The following is a 20,307-nucleotide window of genomic DNA, read 5'->3' as shown; positions in this document are numbered from 1 at the left end:
AGGACTGAGGAACTGAAGCAGGCCCACTGTCTGTGTGTGACCTCCAGACACCCAAGTGCTCAGCAAGAACCACACCAGCACTAACACCCATGCAGGCAGGGGCTGCTCCCGGCCCGCCACCCACCTGGCTGAAGTTCGCTCAGCACAGAGGGCTGTGTGTGATGCTGAGGCCCAGATCACCGGAGGGGACCCCTCCCTGTTCCCGGGGCACTTCTTGTCTAGCGAAGGGTATGGGCGTCAGCCCTGAGATCTCTGAAAGGTGGGATTCAGGCACAATAGGGCCCCTTCCTCCTGGGTGGGGGTGGGGGACATGTGGCTATTGCCTGAGAAGGGACACTAGGGGTACAAATGTTCTCTAGCTTGATTGGAGGGTGGAAACAGTGTGTACATATGTACAAAGCAGTAAAGCTGCACACTTAGGTTGTCGCGTGTGTATCGTATACTTGAAGAGAAATGAGAATTTCGCACTAAGTACCACAAATGAAGAGTGTGGGTCCTTTAGGAGCATAACCGCCGGGGGGAGTGGGGATCCAGGTCACTGAGCACATCAGGGACATTCCCCGTCGGCTGAGAGTGGAGCAGCTATGTTGAGACCCACCCGCCGCAGCCAAGGTTTGGGGGGAAGCAGACTGTCACCCTCCCAGCCCACTTGTGGTCTTGCTGGGATGGTTGTTTTGTTTTGTTTAAGAGTATTTATTTATTTGACAGACAGAGATCACAAGTAGGCAGAGAGGCAGGCAGAGAGAGAGAGAGGAGGAAGCAGGCTCCCTGCAGAGCAGAGAGCCCAGTGTAGGGCTGGATCCCAGGACCCCGGGACCAAGACCTGAGCTGAAGGCAGAGGCTCAACCCACTGAGCCACCCAGGTGCCCCTTGCTGGGATGGTTTTGCAGCAGAAATGCTTGTCTCAGCGTTCCAGCTGCTCCCCATCCAGTCACGCGTGCACACTTGCAAACACACACACATGCGTGCGGAGAGACGCATATTAGCACATACGTGTGAGCACACACACACTCGTGGTGGTCCTGAATGCTGTCTGCGGTATCCCTGCCCTTCCCTTTCTTTTTTGCTGCTGTTGATTTAAAAAAAAACAGCCCCTTTCCCTGTGAGCGTAAGAGTCACCATTCACCAGACCGGTAGCTTTCCATTCCTACGGAGCGACGTCCTCCGGCAGCCGGGTCTCCTCTGGAAGGGGCTCTCTGTGCTTGCAATGGACAGAACAAACACAGTGGGGCTGCGGTGTCCCTCCAGGTGCGTTGGGAAGGAAGAGGCGACTTCCGGAGCAGCAGCAGGCGGGCAGCACCTGCTGAGGACCCCTCCCCCCACCACCCCCACCTTGCGCACCTGCTCACCTGTCCCCCAAGTGACCAGAAGGGGGAGCAAAAGGGATGTTTTCACAGACTAAGGCTTAAATTTGCCTCTTGCCTGAATGTTTTTACTTACAAAAGTACATGTACTTGTTAGAGCAGCCCAGGCAAGGCCCACAATCCCAGCCTGAGTTCTCCGTGTTCATGTAGACCCCGTCACCACAGCACTAACGCAGGCGTAACCTTTCCTTGCTGCACCTGACACTGCCTTTCCGGGGTCTGATGTGTCCAGTCACCTTGACCCCTAGCCGGGTCCAGGGGTGAGCCACAAAAGAGACGCCTCCCTGTCAGCCTCCTCAGCTCCTTTGTGTGAAGGTCCCTGTGAATGGTCCCAGCCACAGGGGCCAAGGCGTGACAGCTCCCCCCCACACCGCGGCACAAACAGTATTTTGCTAGCAGCCCAACACCCCCCAACACCCCACAGCAAGGAGGGAGAGCTGAGTCTCTCTCTTCAGGTGGTCTCAGAAGAAAGGGACCCAAGGGAGAAAGAGGGGTCTGGGGTGCCCTCTGAGCTGACAGGCAGCTAGGGCCCTAGAGAGAGCAGTTGTGGGAGGGTGGCCTGGCCCTGGACTCCCCAGCAGGAGTGGAAACATCTCATCACTTTGCAAACACTGGAACCACATGGGGCTGGAGCCTGCCCTGCCCAGGAACACCCAATGCCCAGTGAGACCTGGAGGGAGGGGCCGTCGGTCTAGCAGCTGGCCGTCACCCAGCTCTGTGCAAAGCCCCCGTGACCCGGAACCCCACTCAGGGCCTGGTGGACCTCGCTGTCACCCGGTGGGAGGGACCCACAGAACAGAAGAAGGGCTTCTTCTCACAGCAGAGCTGGGCCAGATTGGGGGCGGGAGCGGCTGCCCGTCGACTCTCCAGGCAGCCACTCACCCTCTGGGGCACACTTGTCCTGCCTTCTCTTCCACCCTCGGAGTCCTTAGCACTGTCCCACTAAATTTCCTTTGGCCAGAGACAGGGGCACCCGTGTGACTCAGTTAAGCATCATGACTCCGGGGTCCTGGGATCGAGCCCCACGTCAGGCTTCCCGCTCAGCCGGAAGTCTGCTTCTCCCTCTGCCCTTCTGTCTGCTTGTGCCCTCTCGGTCTCTCCATCAAATAAATTAATAAAATTTTTAAAAAGTTATACCAATTATATTTGATTTCATATATATATATACATATGTATATATATATATGTATATGTGTGTATATATATATAATCAACCTAAAGAAATTTTTTTAAGTTATCTAGAGTCAGTTTTTATGGTTTGGTTGTGATCACAAAATGCAGTTACAGAAGGAAATGAAGTACTAACCCCACACTCCTAATACCAGCAAATGTGGACTGGCGGGGAGAGGAATGGTCCCGGCTAGACGGCTCCGTGTAATGTGCAGTTTGGGGTGGACATGAGGCACAGCCCTGGAGGTCCACCTGTGCCCGTCCTGCCACCCTTGGGGAGGTGTACGCCTGGGGGAGGAGTCATGTCTGAAGAGCATGACCTCCTCCTTTGTAACCCTGTTGGACAAGTCACCTCCCTGAGCTGCCTCCCCATGTGAGCCGCACAGGCCAGTCCCTACATGGAGTCCCAAGGAAGGACAAGGCGGGGTCCCGGTGACCGGTGGTGCTGAGCCCACTCCTCTGCTCCCCTTCCCAGGAGCCTTCTCCGTGCCCCTCCACTGACCACAGGTACGGGCCAACCTCATGCAGGAACCCCTGCAAGGAGTGCAGGCAGGTCGTGCCGTCCAGGGTAAGCATGTTCTGTGTAGGTGAAGGCCAAGGGGTGGCGAGGTCCACCGGGCCCTGAGTGGGGTTCCGGGTCACGGGGGCTTTGCACAGAGCCGGCATGGGGGCTTTGCACAGGTGCCAGGGGCCAACTGCCCCAAATCTGCGCAAAGGAAATAAATAATAAAATCCAGGTTCCCCTTTTTGCCATCAACTCAAATGATGGTTGAGACAGCTTTTAGGTAGATTGTTTAGTCCTCGTCTCTGCCGAGCTCTGTGTGTACAAGGACTTGATTTGCAGGTCTGAGGGAGCAGGACTCAGTGCGGCTGACTTTGTGTTCAGTGGGTGCTCCCTCAGGACGGGCACCTGGGTGTCAGACAGGACCCGTCTGCTGGCTTGTACACCAATTCTGTAGAACAGGACCCATGCGGTGGGGGTGGGGAACGCATGCAGGGAGAGCTCCCGTGCTGTGTCAACTCCTGTCCTTCACACCTGCACGGTTCCCACCACACCTGTCCACACCTGCAAACCAGCCAGCTCACTGCGGTGGTTTCCACGCTGAGGAGCCTGGTACCCTGCTCTGCTCAGCACTGAGGCTGTTCCCTCATAGCCCCTCTTCAGAGGGGCCACTTACTTCCGCATCCTAGGGGGCAGCCTTGGATCCCTGCTTGGGGGGGTGCAGGACGGTCTTCCCGCATGCTCTCTGGTCATGGGTTTTGCCCTCGGGACCTCTCCTGAGGAGATCAGAAACACAGCTGGGCTTTCAAGGATCCGAAGTTGGGGACAGGACTGCTGGCCTCAGCTGTGGCTGGACGACCCTCAGAGGGCTTCTTCGCTCTGCTCTCAACCCACCTATGAGCGGCTCTGAAGGGCAGAAGGCCCCCCCACCTATGGGGGCCAGGAGCCAGCAGGTAAATGTTCCCGTTTCTCATCCTTCCAGTGATGGTTAAGGGAGCCTTGAGTTTGGCCTTCACACTGGTGTCTCCTACCCCGTGCCTCTCTCCTACACATGCCTCACTGCAGCACCCTGTGGGTCTTCTGCAAGACCGGCAGCCTGGCCCTCTGCCCTTGCCCTTCCTCCGGCCGGAGACTGAGCACAGGGATAGCAGCGCTCAGGACAAAGGCCAATCACCCATGTCACAGGACCTCAAGGAGGAGCCAATCGTCCTCCCAGAAGCCTTCCAGCAGCCACAACTGCTTGACTCCTCCCACCCCTGTCTGATCTAGACCACCCCTTGGGGTTTTCTCTTAGAGCGAAAGCTTTGAGTCACACCTGTTCTGTGGTCTAGTGTTGAAGTACTTTCACTGACATCCAAAGAGAATGGTGTTCTCTTTTTTTTTTTTTTTTTAAGATTTTTATTTATTTGACAGAGAGAGATCACAAGTAGATGGAGAGGCAGGCAGAGAGAGAGAGAGAGGGAAGCAGGCTCCCTGCTGAGCAGAGAGTCCGATGCGGGACTCGATCCCAGGACCCCGAGATCATGACCTGAGCCGAAGGCAGCGGCTTAACCCACTGAGCCACCCAGGCGCCCCGAGAATGGTGTTCTCTACATGTAGAATACAGGATCCAGTGTGTATAATAATAAGCTTACTAAGTTGATTTTCGGGTCTATTTATTCCTCCTTTTTCTGGCTGTTTTGTTTCAAACATTTCTGATCATGCATTTGTTGGTCTGTGTTTCAGAACTAGAGACTCAGGTGTGAAGGCCGTCTTCCATCGCACGCCGCTCACTTCACAGTGGCGCGGGCTGCTTTGCTTTAATCTTCTTGCCTTAAATTCTTCATTGGGTCCCCCGATCTCTCTCTGGTTGCAAACAAAATATAATAAAAACCCATATAGAAAGGAGACTGGAAAAAAATACACCAAAATATCAGCAAGAGTTGATATAAGAACCCTTTTTTTACCTTCCATTTTCTGCCCCTCCCAAAATTCCCACAATGACCATGAGCTCTTTATAATGGAAAAGTAGTAACTTTAAAAAGACAAATTCTATTTTGTATAGTGTTTAGGAGAATGGTGGTGAGCACCGACGTGCCCGAGCTCTGCTCTCAGCCTGTCCGGAGGGCAAGTTTGTGCACGTCTCACCAGAGTCCTCAGACGGGTACTTTATTGTGGTCAAATAACCTTTTTTTGCTTGCAGTTAAATAATGCAATTTTTTTATTCTTGGTTTTTCTGGGGATGTTTCTATTTGCATTTGGGGCTCTCTAATGAGCACCTACAACACTTGGAAGGATGAAGACATGTTCGTGCAGGAAAACAGCTGGGGACAGAGGCTGCTGGCCTTCTTCATGCTCACTCCTTTTCCACACCTAGTCTCTAGCATAGGGCCTGCATATTCCCCATAATAACATAACTATTTTCCATATTACTTTTTTTCGTATCTGTCCAATATTTCAATTAAGTAACTATACCTTTAGTCAGTCAAAATTTGGATCATTTTTACTCTTTCAATATTTTAAACAAGAATGATGCTCTCCTTAGCCAGGTCTCTGGAGGTCGGAGTCCTGATACTAGGGGCTTCCTCACGTCCGTGGCACAACAATACATGTGCCCAAGCCCTGCACTGAGCTCCAGGGGGAGGGCAGCAGCCGCACCCCTGCTCTCTCGGGCTCGTCTCCCACAGCCTCTGCCAGTGTTAGGGTTACCCAACTCCCAGGTGCCAGCCCCCCAGCGACCACCCAGCAACACGCAGAGGACAGCAGCTGCCCATGGGGAGCTCAGAGGTTGTAGGACAGAAATGGGGTGGAGGGAGCGGGTTCTTGAGAGGGGCAGGGACCAGCCGACCCAGTGGGGAGCCACTGTGTGGTTTAAGAGGGACAGTGCCCAAGAGAGTCAGTTATCATAGGGTTTCGCTTACTTGTGGAGCAGAAGGAATAACACGGAGGACGTGGGGAGACGGAGAGGAGAAGGGAGTTGGGGAAATCGGAGGGAGACGGACCATGAGAGACTGTGGACTCTGAGGAACAAACTGGGGGTTTGGAGGGGAGGAGGTGAGGGGGTTGGGTGAGTCTGCTGGTGGGTATTAAGGAGGGCACGTATTGCGTGGAGCACTGGGTGTGGTGCATAAACAATGACTCCTGGAACACTGAAAAAAATTAAAATAAATTTTTAAAAAAAAGAGGGTGTGTCTGCTCAAGTTTCTGTTTAAAAACTCATCTGGCTGCAGGGCCAGGTGGGTTCTTGGATGTGGGGGGCAAGTAGGTTCTCAGACGCAGGCTGAGGCCGGGATCCTGGAGGAGGCTTTTGATGCACAAAGACATAGGAGGAAAATCAAGGTGGTTTGATGGGGGCGCTGTGTGTGTGAAGGGGCAGACTTAGGAGTGACGGGGTAGGGGTGGAGGTGGCAGCAATGGGGATCTACGGCAACTCCAGTTGAGGCGCTGGAGAGGAAACCAGAAAACCCAGAGCATCGCTGAACAGGAGCAGGCAGGGAAGGCTCACGTGCGTCTGAAACGTCGTGGCCCCTCAGAGCCGCTTCCCTCTGCACCTCAGGGCTCACAGCAGGGCCATTACAATCTTGAAACTTTGCAAAGCACAGGCCCCCTGACTGGTGGAAGGAGTGGCCTGGAGGTCAGCTGGGATTGGTGAGTCGATGCACACGCAGACAGCCAGCCAAGAAGCTAGGGAGGACCCAGGATGGAGCCAGGGACGGGGTCTGCAAGACAGCTGAGCTGGAGGAAACCCTGGGATCCAAGGAGCAGTGGGAAAGGGGACAAGAGGGAGGCACAAGAAAGGTCAAAGAGGTGGAAGGAAGGTGGGTTGTATGGGAAGGGTCCTACTGAGAGGGAGCTGTTCCAGGGAAAGGGTACTGGGGCTTGTCCAACAGCTGAGCTGAAGGGCCAGCTGCAGGGAAATGTTAATGATGCAGAGAACCCGGGGGAGCCGGAGGAGCCGAGGTGCGGGTGTGAGTAGGCATGTGGTGACTTCCCGAGACGGATGAGGGCAGTGGGACGGCGTGGAGAACTGCCTGACAGCGAAGGCAGAGCCGAGGGAGCTGGTGGGCACTGGGTCCCCATGGTGACACAGCAGAGGGGTCCGAGGCCCAGGCTCCCTGCCAGGCACAGAGGGGTGCACGTCTCAGACAGACACATCGAGGGCTCTCTGCCTCTTTCTGGCTTTAGTCAGTAGGAAAGTCTTCACAGACATTCTGCTTTGTGTTCTTGACAGCAGACTTGGAAGGTTCCGGTGTGCCGGCTTACCAGCTGCGCGTCCGCTAAGACTGGTTCCGGTCCCCGTTCTGCTGCTGGGGCTGTCCACGTGCCAAAGGTCTGGGGCATTTATCGACTCAATTTGAGGAGAGGCATGTGATTTTTATAGACAGTAGTTTAAAATTCATATGTAGTGAATCTGTCCTTGTGCTCACATTTCATAACCTTTACCTGTGGTCTTCCCAGGGCTGCACTGGTCCTGGACTCCGCGGGGAGGACCCAGAAAGGCCCCCAGAAAGGCCTTGCCCACCATGCTGACCTCAGCACCCAAGAGCCAGGGCTCCCCTGGGGCCCCAGGGCCAGGAAAGCCCATTCTCTGTTAGATAGTCCCTACAACCACCTAGAGGCATCAGGAAAAATAGCCACCTCCTCTCTTCTGGCTTTCTGTGGAGAATCTTTTAAGATCTGAGCAGACTAACCCCTTCTTTCTCACTCACACATGCATAAACACCCATGAGCACCGCACACGCTGATCTGAGCCCGACTGGCTCCCCGGCCGTTCTGGAAGGAACACACTGAGTGTGACAACGGCCCCTCCTCTCTGGCCTCAGTGACCCTGCTGAGATGCACGCAGATCAAGTCCATCTTGGGACAATCCCTAGGGAGCCTGTGGCATGACCTCGGAGAGCACCGCAGGGCTGAATCTTCTCACGGTTCCAACACAGGCACAGGCAGCTCCTGGACCCCCGGCCCCCGAGCTGGGCCCCCCCAGAAACAGCCAGTGTCACACCAAGCAGAGTTTATTGAGGCGCTGGACTGCAGGGAGTGTTTGCAGCGGCAAAGCGGACGCTGGTGTGGCCAGGGCCGGGGTGCGCACCCCCTCCTAGCATCTGCGGGCTCGGGGTTAGCATCAAGAGCTACCTCTAATCTCCCCCAGGGCCCTTCTGGGGAGCCCTTCCCTGCTTCCCCCGAGCTCCATGTGGGGCAGTATGGGGGGTCCCTCTCTTTATCCCTGTGGTCAAGGATGGGGTAATCCTTTGAGATTCACTATAAAAATTAAAATTCCTTTATAAATCACAGGGGAGGGGCAGGAGGGGATGGCCTGGGAGCCTGGTGCCACCAGTCACCTAGAGTCTCGCCTTCCTCTACAACCCTCCCAGTTCTGACCCCAAGTAAAGAGCAGAGGGCGAGGGTTTGCAGGCACAGAGAGGGGCAGAGACAGAAACAAGGAGATAGGAGGAGATCAAGGGGCGGAAGAGGGTGACACAGAGAGAAAGAACGGATCAGAGGGAAAGTGGAGAGGACTCCTCTCTCCCGTGGCCCCTGGGGAGCACGGAGGAAACTCCCCGACACTGGTTCCCACGCGCTCCCAATCCAGTTCTCGCCAAAGCCGCAGCGGCTTCTGGAGAGGCGCCCAGCCCGGCGGCCCCTGCAGCAGGAGGGCGGCGGGCGGCTACTCCAGGTAGATGTCCTCTGTGGGGCAGGCGTACTCCAGGTGCTGCTGGTAGTACTCCAGGAAGGCGCGGCTGGGGGGCGGGGAGAGGGTCTACCAGCCATTCGGGCCGCCCAAGTCACCCCTGCCCCATGCCCGCAGCTCTCCCTCCTCACCCACCGGGGCGTGCCCGTCATCCCCAGACCCCACTCCTCAGCCCTCGGGGCCCGCTGAGCACAAGCACGGGGAACTGTGTCACTCCCATCCCAAGAACCCCCCCTCCTGCCCCAAGTCTTCAAATGTGCTTGCCACTCAATCCTGACTCTCCACCTCTACTTCTTCTCATCTGTCCTCCCCCTCCCTCCCACTCACACTCTCCTCCCTACCCCGGGGTCTGCTCCCCAGGCCTCACCTCCCTGACTGTCTTCCCAGCCCTGAGCTCCCGCCCGGGCACTCCCCACCCCACTTACCCCACGCTCTGGGCCACGGGCCTCATGGACTCCTGGGAGACGAAGACGTGGCAGGCAAAGCGGCTCAGCAGAGGGTGTTTGGTGATGAAGCCGAAGTAGCTGTGGGGGGTTGGTGTGTGGAGGGGGCGTCAGAGCACCAACCCACACCTCCGGGTCCTCCCCCCCCCAGGTTCCCAGGGGCCCAGAGACAAGAGTCAGGAACAGAGGGCTCGGGGACAGAGGAGGGGATGGGAAAAGGTGTGAGTCCCACAGATTAAAGATCTGAAGGCAATTTTTTGGGGTCCAGTCCAAGCACGGTGCGAGGCACCTGCGAGGGGTGAGTGATCTGTATGAATTTCTCTGGGACAGGGAAGGCCCCCCACCCGGAGCCTGCCCCTAGGCCACAGGGCGGGGCCTCCTTCCCGCCTTCCTGGCGGGAGTCACCCAAGCCCAGCCCCACAGCTGCTCCCGCCACCTCTACAGCGATTATCTGAGCTCTGAGCTGGGGCTGGGCACTGGCCACAATCTGCTAAACCCTCTTCGTGGAAAAAAAGCTCCCATCCTGGCTCAGTCACGATCTGGGGTCACTTCCCCAGCTCGGTCTCATTCAGCCCTCTCCTGAGTCTGCCCCGTCGTGCTCGTCTAAGACATTAACAAAACTTGGTTAGAGCCGCACAGCAGAAGACCCGAGACTCCCCTGACAGTGGCTGCTCCAGTCCACAGCAGACTGGACTTGGGTCTGTGGTTCCACAGCATGGGAATCCACATGGCAGAGACACTGCCAAGATGCCATGCTCGTGTATCTATGACAGCCTTGTCTCAAATGCCGTGGTCAAAGAATCACACCTACGGTCACCAACACTCAGATGTCGCTTACCAAGCCCCAGGCACAACTACTAGTACTACCAGTACTTTGACTACTAGTACTACTACTATTAGTACTACTAATCCACATACCCCTCCCAACAGCCCTGTGAAGTAGGTGCCCTGATCTACTGTCTCTAGAGGACAGAGCTGAGGCCCAGAGATGGTCAGAAACTTGCTCAAGGACACACAGCCGGTCTGGGACCTTACAGGCCACACACTCCAGCCTCATCCAGGCCCTGCAAGTCCAGCACAACCCTCATCGCTGCCTGCTTCCGAGGAGAGGCGTGAAGGGTTCACCTAACACTATTTCGTTAGCACCTCCTTATGGGAGAGACTGGGCTGAGTTCTGAAGTGACAAATATTAGGAAGGTCTGGGCCAGGACAGTCGTTCCTTGGTCCCGTCCGCTCCCCCCACAGCTTCCCCTCCATCCTGATCCACTGGTCTGACCACCTTTCTCTCATGGGCTTGCACTTGGGTCCGTGTTCAAGCATCCAGGCCTGATTCTCCGTTGTCTCCCCTCCTGCCAGAGCCGTTCTCAGCCCACTGCCTATCTGGGCCTCATGCAGACCAGTCCTCACGGTACCAGAGCTGCCCTGTTTGGTCTGCAGCCTCAAACCGGCTCTGACCCTGCTGAGGCTTAACCCCATGCCCCAGGCAGCAGACACAGCCCTTCTCACCACCCTCGTTATCACAGAAGTGTCCAAATGATACACGTGCTGGACCACAGATCCGTGACAAGCCTCAGCTCCGGTCCCCATGTCCCTCCTACACCTAACCTGCCCCTGATGACCGGCTCCCCCAATAGCCCACCAAGTCTTTTCGAGCCTCTGGTTGGCCCTTTCTTTCTGGTGACATCCTGTTTCCTTCATCAAGGACACCGGGAAGAGCGGGCAGGAGTCGGGCTGGGCAGGAAGCCTGTGCACCCCCCCCCCAAGCCGGTTACCGCTTTGGTCCTCTCGCTCCCCTCCCTCCTGTCCCTTCTCACTCCGCCTGTCTTGTTCGCCTCCACCACAGTAACCCACCTGCTCCCAGCTGATTCTCCTCCCTCTGCGTCTCCCTCCCACTCCAGACAGCAGGTCTGATGGCACTGCGTCTGCGCCTGAATGCCACATGCCCAGCACGTCGGGCCTACTCACTCCACGCTCCTTCTCCAGGTGTAAGGGTCACTCTCTGCCCATCACCCAGGAGGCACATCACCCTTGGTTCTCCCTCTAGGCCAGCCTCTACATCCCATCAGCCTCAGGCCTGCCTGTCCCACCTCCTAAGTGCCCCCTGCACACTGTCCCTGCATAGCCTCAGTAGCACCTGGCCTCTTGCAGTAACACACAGGGCCATCCGTCCGCACGGCAGCCAGGACCGGCTCGGCCAACTGAGTCACACCATGACACCACTGCAAATGGGATTGAGTACAAGCTCTCGGACGAGTCCCAGGTACTTCTAGTGTCCCTCCAGCCTCATCCTAGCTGCCCCCCAAGACACCTAGCGCCCCTCACCCACAGCCTTAGCTCAGCTGGCTCCCTGCCAAGACCCACCCCGTGACTTATCTTCCAAGGCTTGCCGAGTGGACCTCAGTCCCCTTCCTGAGGCCCAGGAGAACTCACCCCGCTCTCTAAAGGTCTGCTCACTGGAGCCCCACACAGACATTTGCCAGACCCCAACAGGTGCTTCGAGCACGTACTTGGCTGTGTCTCTGTTTCCCCACCCAGACCAGATGAGAGCTTGCCTGAGCCCAGTCTCCTGCGCCCAGGGAAGACTGGGTGCCATGTGGGTGCAGGTGGGGCAGTCAGCATGGGGGAGGGGGGCTTGTATCCAGGCAACCCTCAGGGCTTGTGGGGACTCGGGAGGTGAGGTCCTCACCAGCTGTTGCGGGGATGGCAGCCACAGAAGGAGATGTTCTTCATCTGGAAGAAGTGACTGCAGTGCTGGAACTAGAGCAGAGACGGCTGAGCACACCGAGTTAGCCGCGGGGCCTGGGGCCCATGCCAGATATCCCTCCAGTGGCCCCTCCCGCCTTAACCCATGCCCAGCTACCCCCAGGCCTCAGGCCCCTGCACTCCCACCTCAGGGCCTCCGCTCAGACTCAGCTTCACCCCCCGAAGGGAAATCTCGAGGTCACAGGAGGCAGGAGGACGCAGGTGGACGGTCAGCTTCCGGGCAGTAGCAATCTGGGAAGAAGTTGGGGGACAGAGGGTCTCAGGGCCCTGCAAGGGTGTCTTTCTCTCCCCTTGGTGCAACATTTCACATTATGGATGAAGACTCTTGGCACTAACCCTAGGAGATGGGAGCCGGTGGTCTCAGCCACTCCTCAGGCTCAAGCCCCAGCTCACCACCTGTTTGCACTAAGCCTGCCACTCCCTTTTGCTCCTCCAGACATGACCACGGCCCCCCAGCCCTGGCCTCCTCGGTGCCCATCCCTGTGGGCTGGATGGGAGCGCTCAGCAACAGAGCTGTCCTGCTCCCCTGCTGCTTCCCCACTCGACCACGGAGCAGCAGATGGGCAGGCTCAGTAAACGTCTACCAAGTGAACGAACCAGTGAGCAAACGACTCCCAGGAAAGGATGTGTGAGAGTCGGTCTTGATTTACAGACAAAAGGAAGATGAACTGCAGGAAAGGTGGAGCTGGAGGGATGGTGGGGGCCCTCCTGCAGGCGATCAAGCTGCAAGGCTGGGACTAGAGCAGAGGGCAGAGCACACCGAGTTCCGCTGAGGGTTCGAGGGAGGGAGAGACCTGCCAAGCTCTGCCCCAGGCCTGTGTGCCCAGACCCGAGTCAGAGCTGGGATCCCTGCCCGAGGCTCCCAAGGCACCGTCAGAACCCTCTGCGGCCAGAGGCCCGGGGCCTCCAGAGGCTGGGCCAGCCCATGGGGTTGAGGGGGGCCGATGACCCCGGACTGACCTTCTGCATGGCTGCACACAGGATGCCGTTGCCCTGGTGACAGGGCACCTCTACAGAGCCCAGGAACTGCACGTCGAAGCGCTCCACCCAGCAGGGACTCCGCTTGCTCCCTGGGGGGAGGGGGGAGTCACCAGGGGCCCAGAGCAGGCGGAGAGGGTGGTGAAGCCTGGGTGACAAGCTACCCCTTAGGGATGGGCCCTCACCTAGCAGGTCCTTGGCAGGGCCAGGCACCGCATGGGCGTAGAAGGCAGGGAAGACCCCACGCTCCCCTGTGCGCATGTTGAAACCGCGAAACCAGAAGTCATCCTCCTCGGCTTCCACCAGCACCGGGTCGTCCACATCCAGTTCCAGCTCGTCCGGATGGCGAGGGATGAACCTGAGGTCCGGTGGGAGGTGGGAGGTCACCGGGGGGGAGGGGGGAGACCCAGTCGGTGGTGTCCACCCCAGTCCCACAGTGTCTGTGGACCAAGGCTGGGGATCACTGACAGCAAGCGGGGAAAGGCTGTACCTGAAGACAGCCCGGTGGGTTTGCTCTTTCTCCTCCCCATTGACCAAGCAGGAAAAAAGACCAAAGGACTCGGTGCCTGAGACGCAGACACAGGAAGAGACAGACACTGAGGAGGCAGAGGAAGGAAAGTACTGGAAGGCCTAGCTAAGTTCCTCCCTGATGCACCCCTCAGCAGTCTGGTGGAGGCTGTCCTGAGTCCCACAGGGACGAAGACCCCGCCCATCAAAGGCCGGAGGCAGAAAAGCCCTCCCCATTCCGCTGCCCACCTGCCCGGGCCTGGGGAACGCCCAGGCACATGTCCTGGGTAAGAGGGCAGCGCCTAGCCCTGACCGCCCTCGGACCCTCAGGCTGCCCCAGGCACGCTGGGGACCATCCCCCTTGCCCCACCTCCCACTCACTGGAAGAACGAGATGTGCTGTTGACAAAGACGTTGAGGAACTTCTTAGAGAAGGTGAGGTCAGGGCTGTCCGGAGAGGCGTCCTCCGGGCCCTGACCACCACCCAGCAGCGCGGCCGCCGTCTCTTCCTCGCTGGCCTCGCCACCGCTGTCCTCCGAGCCGTCGTCCCCCAGGCCCGCGCAGCGCCGCAGGCTGACCAGCTCCAGCTGCGTGTGCTCGTCCACCACCAGCGTGTACTTGACCGCGTCGTACACCAGCGAGGCGTCCAGCGGCGCGGCGGGGCCCACGCCCCTGCCGCCAGGGGGGCCCACCTTGTCATCGGCGTCAATCTCGTCCTCTTCATCCTCATCGTCCTCCTCGGAGCAGGTGGCCGAACAGGAGCGGCCCGGCCGGGCGCTGCGGCCTGCGGCGGCCCACAGCGGCGTGATGGTGTCGCGCGTGGGGTTGCTGAGGAAGAGGCAGGGCCCGGGCTGGGCGGGGCCGGGCCGAGGGGCGGAGGGCGCCGGGGGCGGTGGCCCGCACAGCGTCTCCATGTCCACCAGCTCCACGCCGCCCCGCCCTGCAGGCGCCTCCGAGCCCTCAGTGGCCGCGTCGGCGGGCGACGCGGCCTCCCCAGAAGGACGGGACGCGGGAGACAGGCACTGGCCGGGGCAGCGGATGGGCGAGGAGCCCTCGGAGATCATGCGGCTCACGAGGTTGCTGAGCAGCCAGGGCGAGTCGGCGTCCTCGCTGAGGTCGGGCTCAGACTCGGACCCTGACTCATACTCGCTGTTGGTGTCGTCGGGGCCCACGGGCAGGAAGGCGGGGCGACGCGGGGGCTCACAAGGGGCCTCGGGCTCGGGCTCGGGCTCGGGCTCGGAGGCAGGCGATGAGGCCTCCTCGATGGAGTTGGTGAGGTGCGAGGAGCGGCCGCTGCTGCTGCTGCCGCCGTCGCTGCTCAGCTCCAGCTCCGTCTCTGAGATGGATGAAATCATGCGCCCAAGGCGCGCGCCCCCCGCGTCCTCTGAGTCGGAGCCCGGCGAGGACAGCTCCTGGCTGCTGTGCCGGCCGCCTCGGCCCCCGCTGGAGCGGCTTCCCAGGTCGGCCTCGATGCCAGGATCCGAGGAGGGCGAGGCTCCACAGGGCGCAGGGGCACCCACCGCGGGTCGGTTCCCTTCACAATCGCAACCCAGGCGCACAGGAGACTGCGCCCCGCACGGGCTCGCGTCTGTGGGCTGGAGGGACGCGGGCGACTCTGCAGAGCAGGGGTTATGTATCAGCAAGCCCACTTGGCCCCCTTCCTCTTCCCCTTGCCTCCTGTGACCCCACCACCAGCACCACCACTCTGCTCACCTCTGAGGGGCTCCTGGGGAGGCGAGCGCAGCACTGTCTCCTGCCAGGAAGCTGGAGGCGCTGGGGCAAAGCCTCCATTGTTGTTCAGGGAGTCCTGGGGGTGGGGTGGGGGAACAGTAAGAAAGCAGAGCTGAGGGGCGTCTCCAACTTTCAGGGGTAGGACAGGCTGCCATGGGGAGCAGAGTCCCAGATGCTAAAAACCCAGGTTAACTCCAGGATGTTGCGGGAGGGTCTGGACGCTCACCTGAGCTCCCAGCGTAGTCAGATGGAGAGTGGTGGGCCGGTTCTTGTGGGGTTCATTCACGGAGGGGGAAGGGATCAGGGTCTCTGGGGCAGGGGCCTCCGACACAGGGCCTCCTGCCTCCTTGCCCTCCCCTTCACCTTCCTCCTCTTCCTCCTCCTCCTCTTCCTCCTCCTCATCCTCCTCCTCTTCGTCCTCCTCCTCTTCATTGTCATCGATCATCTCAAACTCCTGGAAGTCATCCTGGAAGGAGCAGATGGGGTGCGGCTGCTCCGAGCGTCCTAGGGAGAGACTGTCCTGCAAGAAGGAGGGACAGGCAGAGCTGGGCCAGAGCTCAACAGTGGCTTGGGGTTCCAAATCCCAGGACAGGGGAAAGCAGAAGCTATGAATTAAGGGAGAGAAGACTCCAGTTCACTCTGCTCCCCACCAAATGAGCAGTTTTTTAAAAAAAATCTGCTTAGGGGGCACCTGGGTGGTTCAGTCAGTTAAGCGTCTACCTTCCCCGGGGGTCATGATCCCGGTGTCTGTCCCAGGCTTTCAGCTCAGCGGGGAGTCTGCTTCTCCCGCTCCCTCTGCCCCTCCCCCCTGCTCATGCTCTCACTTGCTGTCTCTCTAAGATGAATAAACAAAAAAATCTTCTTAAAAAAGTCTGCTTAAGATACAAAAAGATCACTCCAGTTCTTGGTAAGAGCTCAAACTCCTAAGCTTAAGGGACAGATATTCTCAGGGTAGCCTCAATCCACATGCCACCCTCATGTTATCTCCAAAGCCCATCACATCTGACACCAGCACTTCTTCCTTCATGGCATTTTAACCCAATTCACAATCACTGTATTCTGCTGTACCCCGCACCCCTCCAACCCGCAGGCTGCAAGCCCCGCCAGGCAGGCCCATGTCCGTATTGTGTACCAACACATCCCACCTTGAGAACAGGACTTAGCCTACAGATGTTCATTGGAATGCATGAAGACAATGCAGGATTCACCAAGCTTGCACCAACCTCAGGGCCTTTGACACACTTAATCGCTTTGCCAGCAAATCCTCTCCTCCACTCCCTGCCTCCCTTATCTGCCCAGCTCCATCCAGTCTTCCAAGGGCAAGGTTGTGTGCCATTTCCCCTGGAAAGTCTCCTGGAAGGCCTCAGTGTCTGTTGGGTTCCCTTCCCTTTCATTGCCCCTAGTGTCCTCCCATTCATTGGAACTCAGTCCTTGATATTCAGACAGCCAGCCATTACCTCTGACATGTCTTTCTCCCCTACTAACTTACAAGCTCCCAAGGAAAAGGGCAACACTTGTCCCATTCTCCTTCCACACACCTGGAATCCCCCAGCACTTGCCACATGGCAGTTCCTCAGAAATGTTCTTGAATGAATGAAAACAGAAACATGGAGAGACAGGGAGGGGGATGGGGAGAGAAAAGATACCAGGGGTGGAGACATAAGGCAGAGGAGGCAGGAGAGGTGGGGACAGGGCTGGGAAGAAGACAGCTGAGATGGCAGCAGAAAGGGGCGGGGTCTTCCTAAAAAGTGGTCTGAGGACTGAAGGCATACCTCCCCTCCCCCAAGGTAGCCCAGTGACAGGGGCCAGGAGAGGAATACTGAGGACAGCCTTCTGTGGAGGGTGTACAGTCTGAAAAAAGAAAGGGTTGATATCAAGGAAGACCCTGAGCCAGGAGGCCCACAGGGAGGGGACAATCAGAGGGTTTCTTATTTCAAGGCTGAGCTCAGACCCACACTAAAACTCCAAGTGAACAGTAAACAGAGCCAGAGTGAGGCTCTCCCTCGAAAGGCTTCCAGTCCCCCAGCACCTTCCCCACCTTCTCGCAGTGGTCCGAATCATAGCTGAGGCCCAGGCCACAGTCATCGGTGATCTCAGACAGGTCCTCATCATCAAATTCTTCCAGGCTTATGTCCTGGGGAGGCCTGGGAGAGGAGACCAGGGTCAGAGAGCAAGGACAGGGGTCCCTAGAGAGCCATAAACTCTGGACTCCCTCCCGGCCTGGATGCTGGCCCTAAGGAGGGACCCCCAGCTGCTAGGCCCCATGGTCTCCAGAAAACCCAACTCCCAGAGCCGCATACTGCCATCACCTTGAGCCCCAGGCTATGCTCTTCAACAGATTCCCCCCACAATCTGAGCCATGAGCAGCCCAGAGGAGCCTCTTGTCCCCTTGACCCTCCTCCAGCTCCTCCTCTCTCTCGGAGAGCCAGCAGCCTCTCCTCCCTGCTCCCTGCCCCCCTGGGTCACAGCTTCAGCCCCAGGGGAGTCAGGCTGAGCAGAGTTGGGGGAGGGGGAGCTGAAGCTGCAGCAGCGGCTCCGGTGGGGGGGCAGGTAGGCCTGCTCTGCGAACAGAGTCTACTAGCCACTTTGTCTGACCGCTCCTGCCCGAGGCAGGTCTACACCCAGGGATCCAATCCTCTCCCCACCTCAGCCCCTTCCCCCAAGGGCTCCAGGCTTGATTTCAACTCTCTCCCTCCCTGAGCCCTACAGGCCAAGACAGGCCTTTTGCGAAGACAGGCCCAACAAGGCCAAAAGGACACTGCCAAGCGCAGAAGGTGGCTCAGTGTCCTGCCCACACAGGCTGCCGGGTCAGAGGCTCAGCCCAGGTCCTCCACCCTTGAGGGGTCAGCTGCCCAGGCTGGGTGCGGCACTGGATCCCAGTGGGATATGGGGGGGGGCGGTCATTAGGGCTGGAAAAGGGGGATGAGGGTAGGACAAAAATAGAGACCCTGCAGGGAAGGAGGATGGGGAGCAGGAGTCAGAGACCTTGGGAACAGAGAGGGGACTGGGGCTTGGGTCCCCAAAGGCGATGGGGGTGGGGTGGCAGGGCCGGGTCGGAGGAGGCTGGAGACTGGGTCGGGGAGGGGGTTGCGGGAAGATAAGGGCCTGCCAAAGCCCGGGGCGCCAGAGTGCGTACCTGCAGCCTGGCGGCGACAGCGAATGAAAGGTGGAAAGAGAAAACATCTCCGCCCGATCCGCCATCTTCTCCGGGGAAAGGCCTGCCGACTGCGGCGGGGGGAGGGGTGCGCGGAGCGACGGCCCCGCACGCCCTTCGTCGCTCCCTCCCTCGGTCTTCAGCCCTCCCCGAGTCACCTCGTGACACGCCCTGCGACACCCCGCCCGCCGACACACCTCGACACCCTGCCAGGACACCGCGGCAGGCGAGCGGCAGCGCCGCAGGGGGAGGGGAGAGGAGAGGGAGGATCCGGGAGCGGAGGGAGGGGACAGGGGAGGGAGGGAGGGGGCTGGCGGGGAAGCTGGTTGGAGGAGAGAAGATGGTTTGACGGAGAGGCTCTGGTTCGGGAACGATCGGCTTTGGTTTTTTCGGGGGGTGGGGGAGGTGAGAAGTGGATTGGCGGCGGGGTTGGGGGGAGATCAGTCCGTGTACAGGAGGGTCTGCGGGGCGGGGAGGGGCGGGCAGAGAGGGAGAGCCTTCGGTTTGAAAGCTGCGGGGGGACGTCGGAGGACGGCAGCGGTCCGGGTCCACTGACCACTGGTTCGCTGGGAGGGGGAGGGGCTCGTGGAAGGGCGGGCGCGGCCCGCAGCTGCGCTGGCGTCCGGAAGAATCTCAAGAGTTGGGGTCCCAAGCCTGGGCCTCGGGGCGGATCCAGGCTGGGCTGGGAGCTGTCCGCCTCTGGGTGCTGATTGGGCCGACGGAGACGTCTCCCTAAAACGTGCTGATCGGGGCTGAAGGAGCTGTTCTCCCAGAGGGTGCTGATCCGTGCTGGACAGAGACATCTGACCAGGGCATGCTGATCCGGCTGGATTCCAAGTTGATCCTACAGAGGTTGGGGATTGAACTTTCAGTTCGGTACTGAACTTTCAGTACACAGTACAGACTACGCAGGCTGGACAGAGGTACTGATGGGCATTGGGTGATAACCCTGAGGCTATGTTCATTCAATTGGAAAAACTGTTTCTTGAGCACCAACTATGTGATTGGCACTGTTCAGGAGACTGACATATTCTGACTTTCTGACTTGAAATGGAGCTGCGTGGGGAGAGCGATGGTTGAAATCCAGCTGGAGGAGTTAGATTAGATCAGGGTCAGCAGGCACTGGGGTGGGGGAGGGCAGATCAGTGTTGTGAGTACAGTTGATAAAGTCGGGTTTGAAGGGCAGATTAGGGGGGCATTGTGGAGAAGATTTGGCTAAAGAAGGAGGCTGGATTTTCAACAAGAGTGCAATGAAACTATCCTTAAACTACCCCCCGATAGAAATTATGTGCCCTGACATTTCCTACTTCTGTGGAAAATTATTTCTGTGCGAAAGATGAAGCACTTGATTAATGCCTGGAAACCACAAGGCAGAAGGAGCTCATGCATGTTGGGAAGGACAACATCATTCTTTTCTTTGAGATAGAAGGGCTATAGCCAAGGTCAGATTGTGCCCTATTTTGTGCCCTAACCACAGTTTACATGTTGTCTCAATTATGGTATTTTTCTAAGAATGGTACTTAATAGTTTATGTTATCCACTCTAATGAATGAGAGCTGCAAGATAGCAGATACACTATCTTAACTCTCTTTGTACCTCCAAGCCAGTTGGATCCAAGAACACAGCAGGTGCTCAGCAAATATGTAAATGAAGAAACAAATGAATGAGAGGACTTATGGACTTTACCATGTCTGGAGCATTAAATCCTTGTCAACATGCTGTCTTTTCAATTTTAGGAGCACTAAGAACATTCCCCATTTCTGAGTTTCAGGGACTCTGGACATACTAAAAACTTCCTGACCCCCCTATACTAAAAACTCCCCCCATAAAAATCCAGATCACTCTCTAGAATTCACAAAGAGTTTCTACCCCCACTTCCCAGATTTCCTTTCAATCCTGTCTTGTCGTCACACTGGCTAACTTGGACATCCACATAAATGACCCATCCAACACCCTGGTAAGTCAATTCCTTGACTTCTGACCAGCCAACAGTCTTTGACTGTTTCAATTCTAGTGACCTCTCCCATA

At 57.9% G+C, this 20,307-nt stretch overlaps 1 protein-coding gene across 1 annotated transcript; it reads right to left on the bottom strand.

Annotated features, from left to right (window-relative positions):
• Nucleotides 1-8,011: 8,011 nt before the first annotated feature.
• Nucleotides 8,012-18,846, bottom strand: MAPK8IP2 (mitogen-activated protein kinase 8 interacting protein 2). The gene is made up of 12 exons (XM_047742939.1): nucleotides 18,262-18,846; nucleotides 17,164-17,269; nucleotides 15,352-15,645; nucleotides 15,108-15,201; nucleotides 13,777-15,009; nucleotides 13,379-13,454; nucleotides 13,074-13,246; nucleotides 12,871-12,980; nucleotides 12,037-12,141; nucleotides 11,834-11,904; nucleotides 9,130-9,228; nucleotides 8,012-8,753 (listed from the first exon to the last, which is right to left on the bottom strand). Exons 1-12 carry the CDS (start codon nucleotides 18,324-18,326, stop codon nucleotides 8,681-8,683), a joined length of 2,499 nt encoding a protein of 832 aa, XP_047598895.1. The 5' UTR covers nucleotides 18,327-18,846; the 3' UTR covers nucleotides 8,012-8,680.
• Nucleotides 18,847-20,307: the final 1,461 nt, after the last annotated feature.

This window comes from Lutra lutra, chromosome 8 (genome assembly GCF_902655055.1).
Source record: "Lutra lutra chromosome 8, mLutLut1.2, whole genome shotgun sequence".
Classification (NCBI taxonomy): Eukaryota; Metazoa; Chordata; class Mammalia; order Carnivora; family Mustelidae; genus Lutra; species Lutra lutra.
This window is presented reverse-complemented; position numbering and strand designations above follow the sequence as displayed.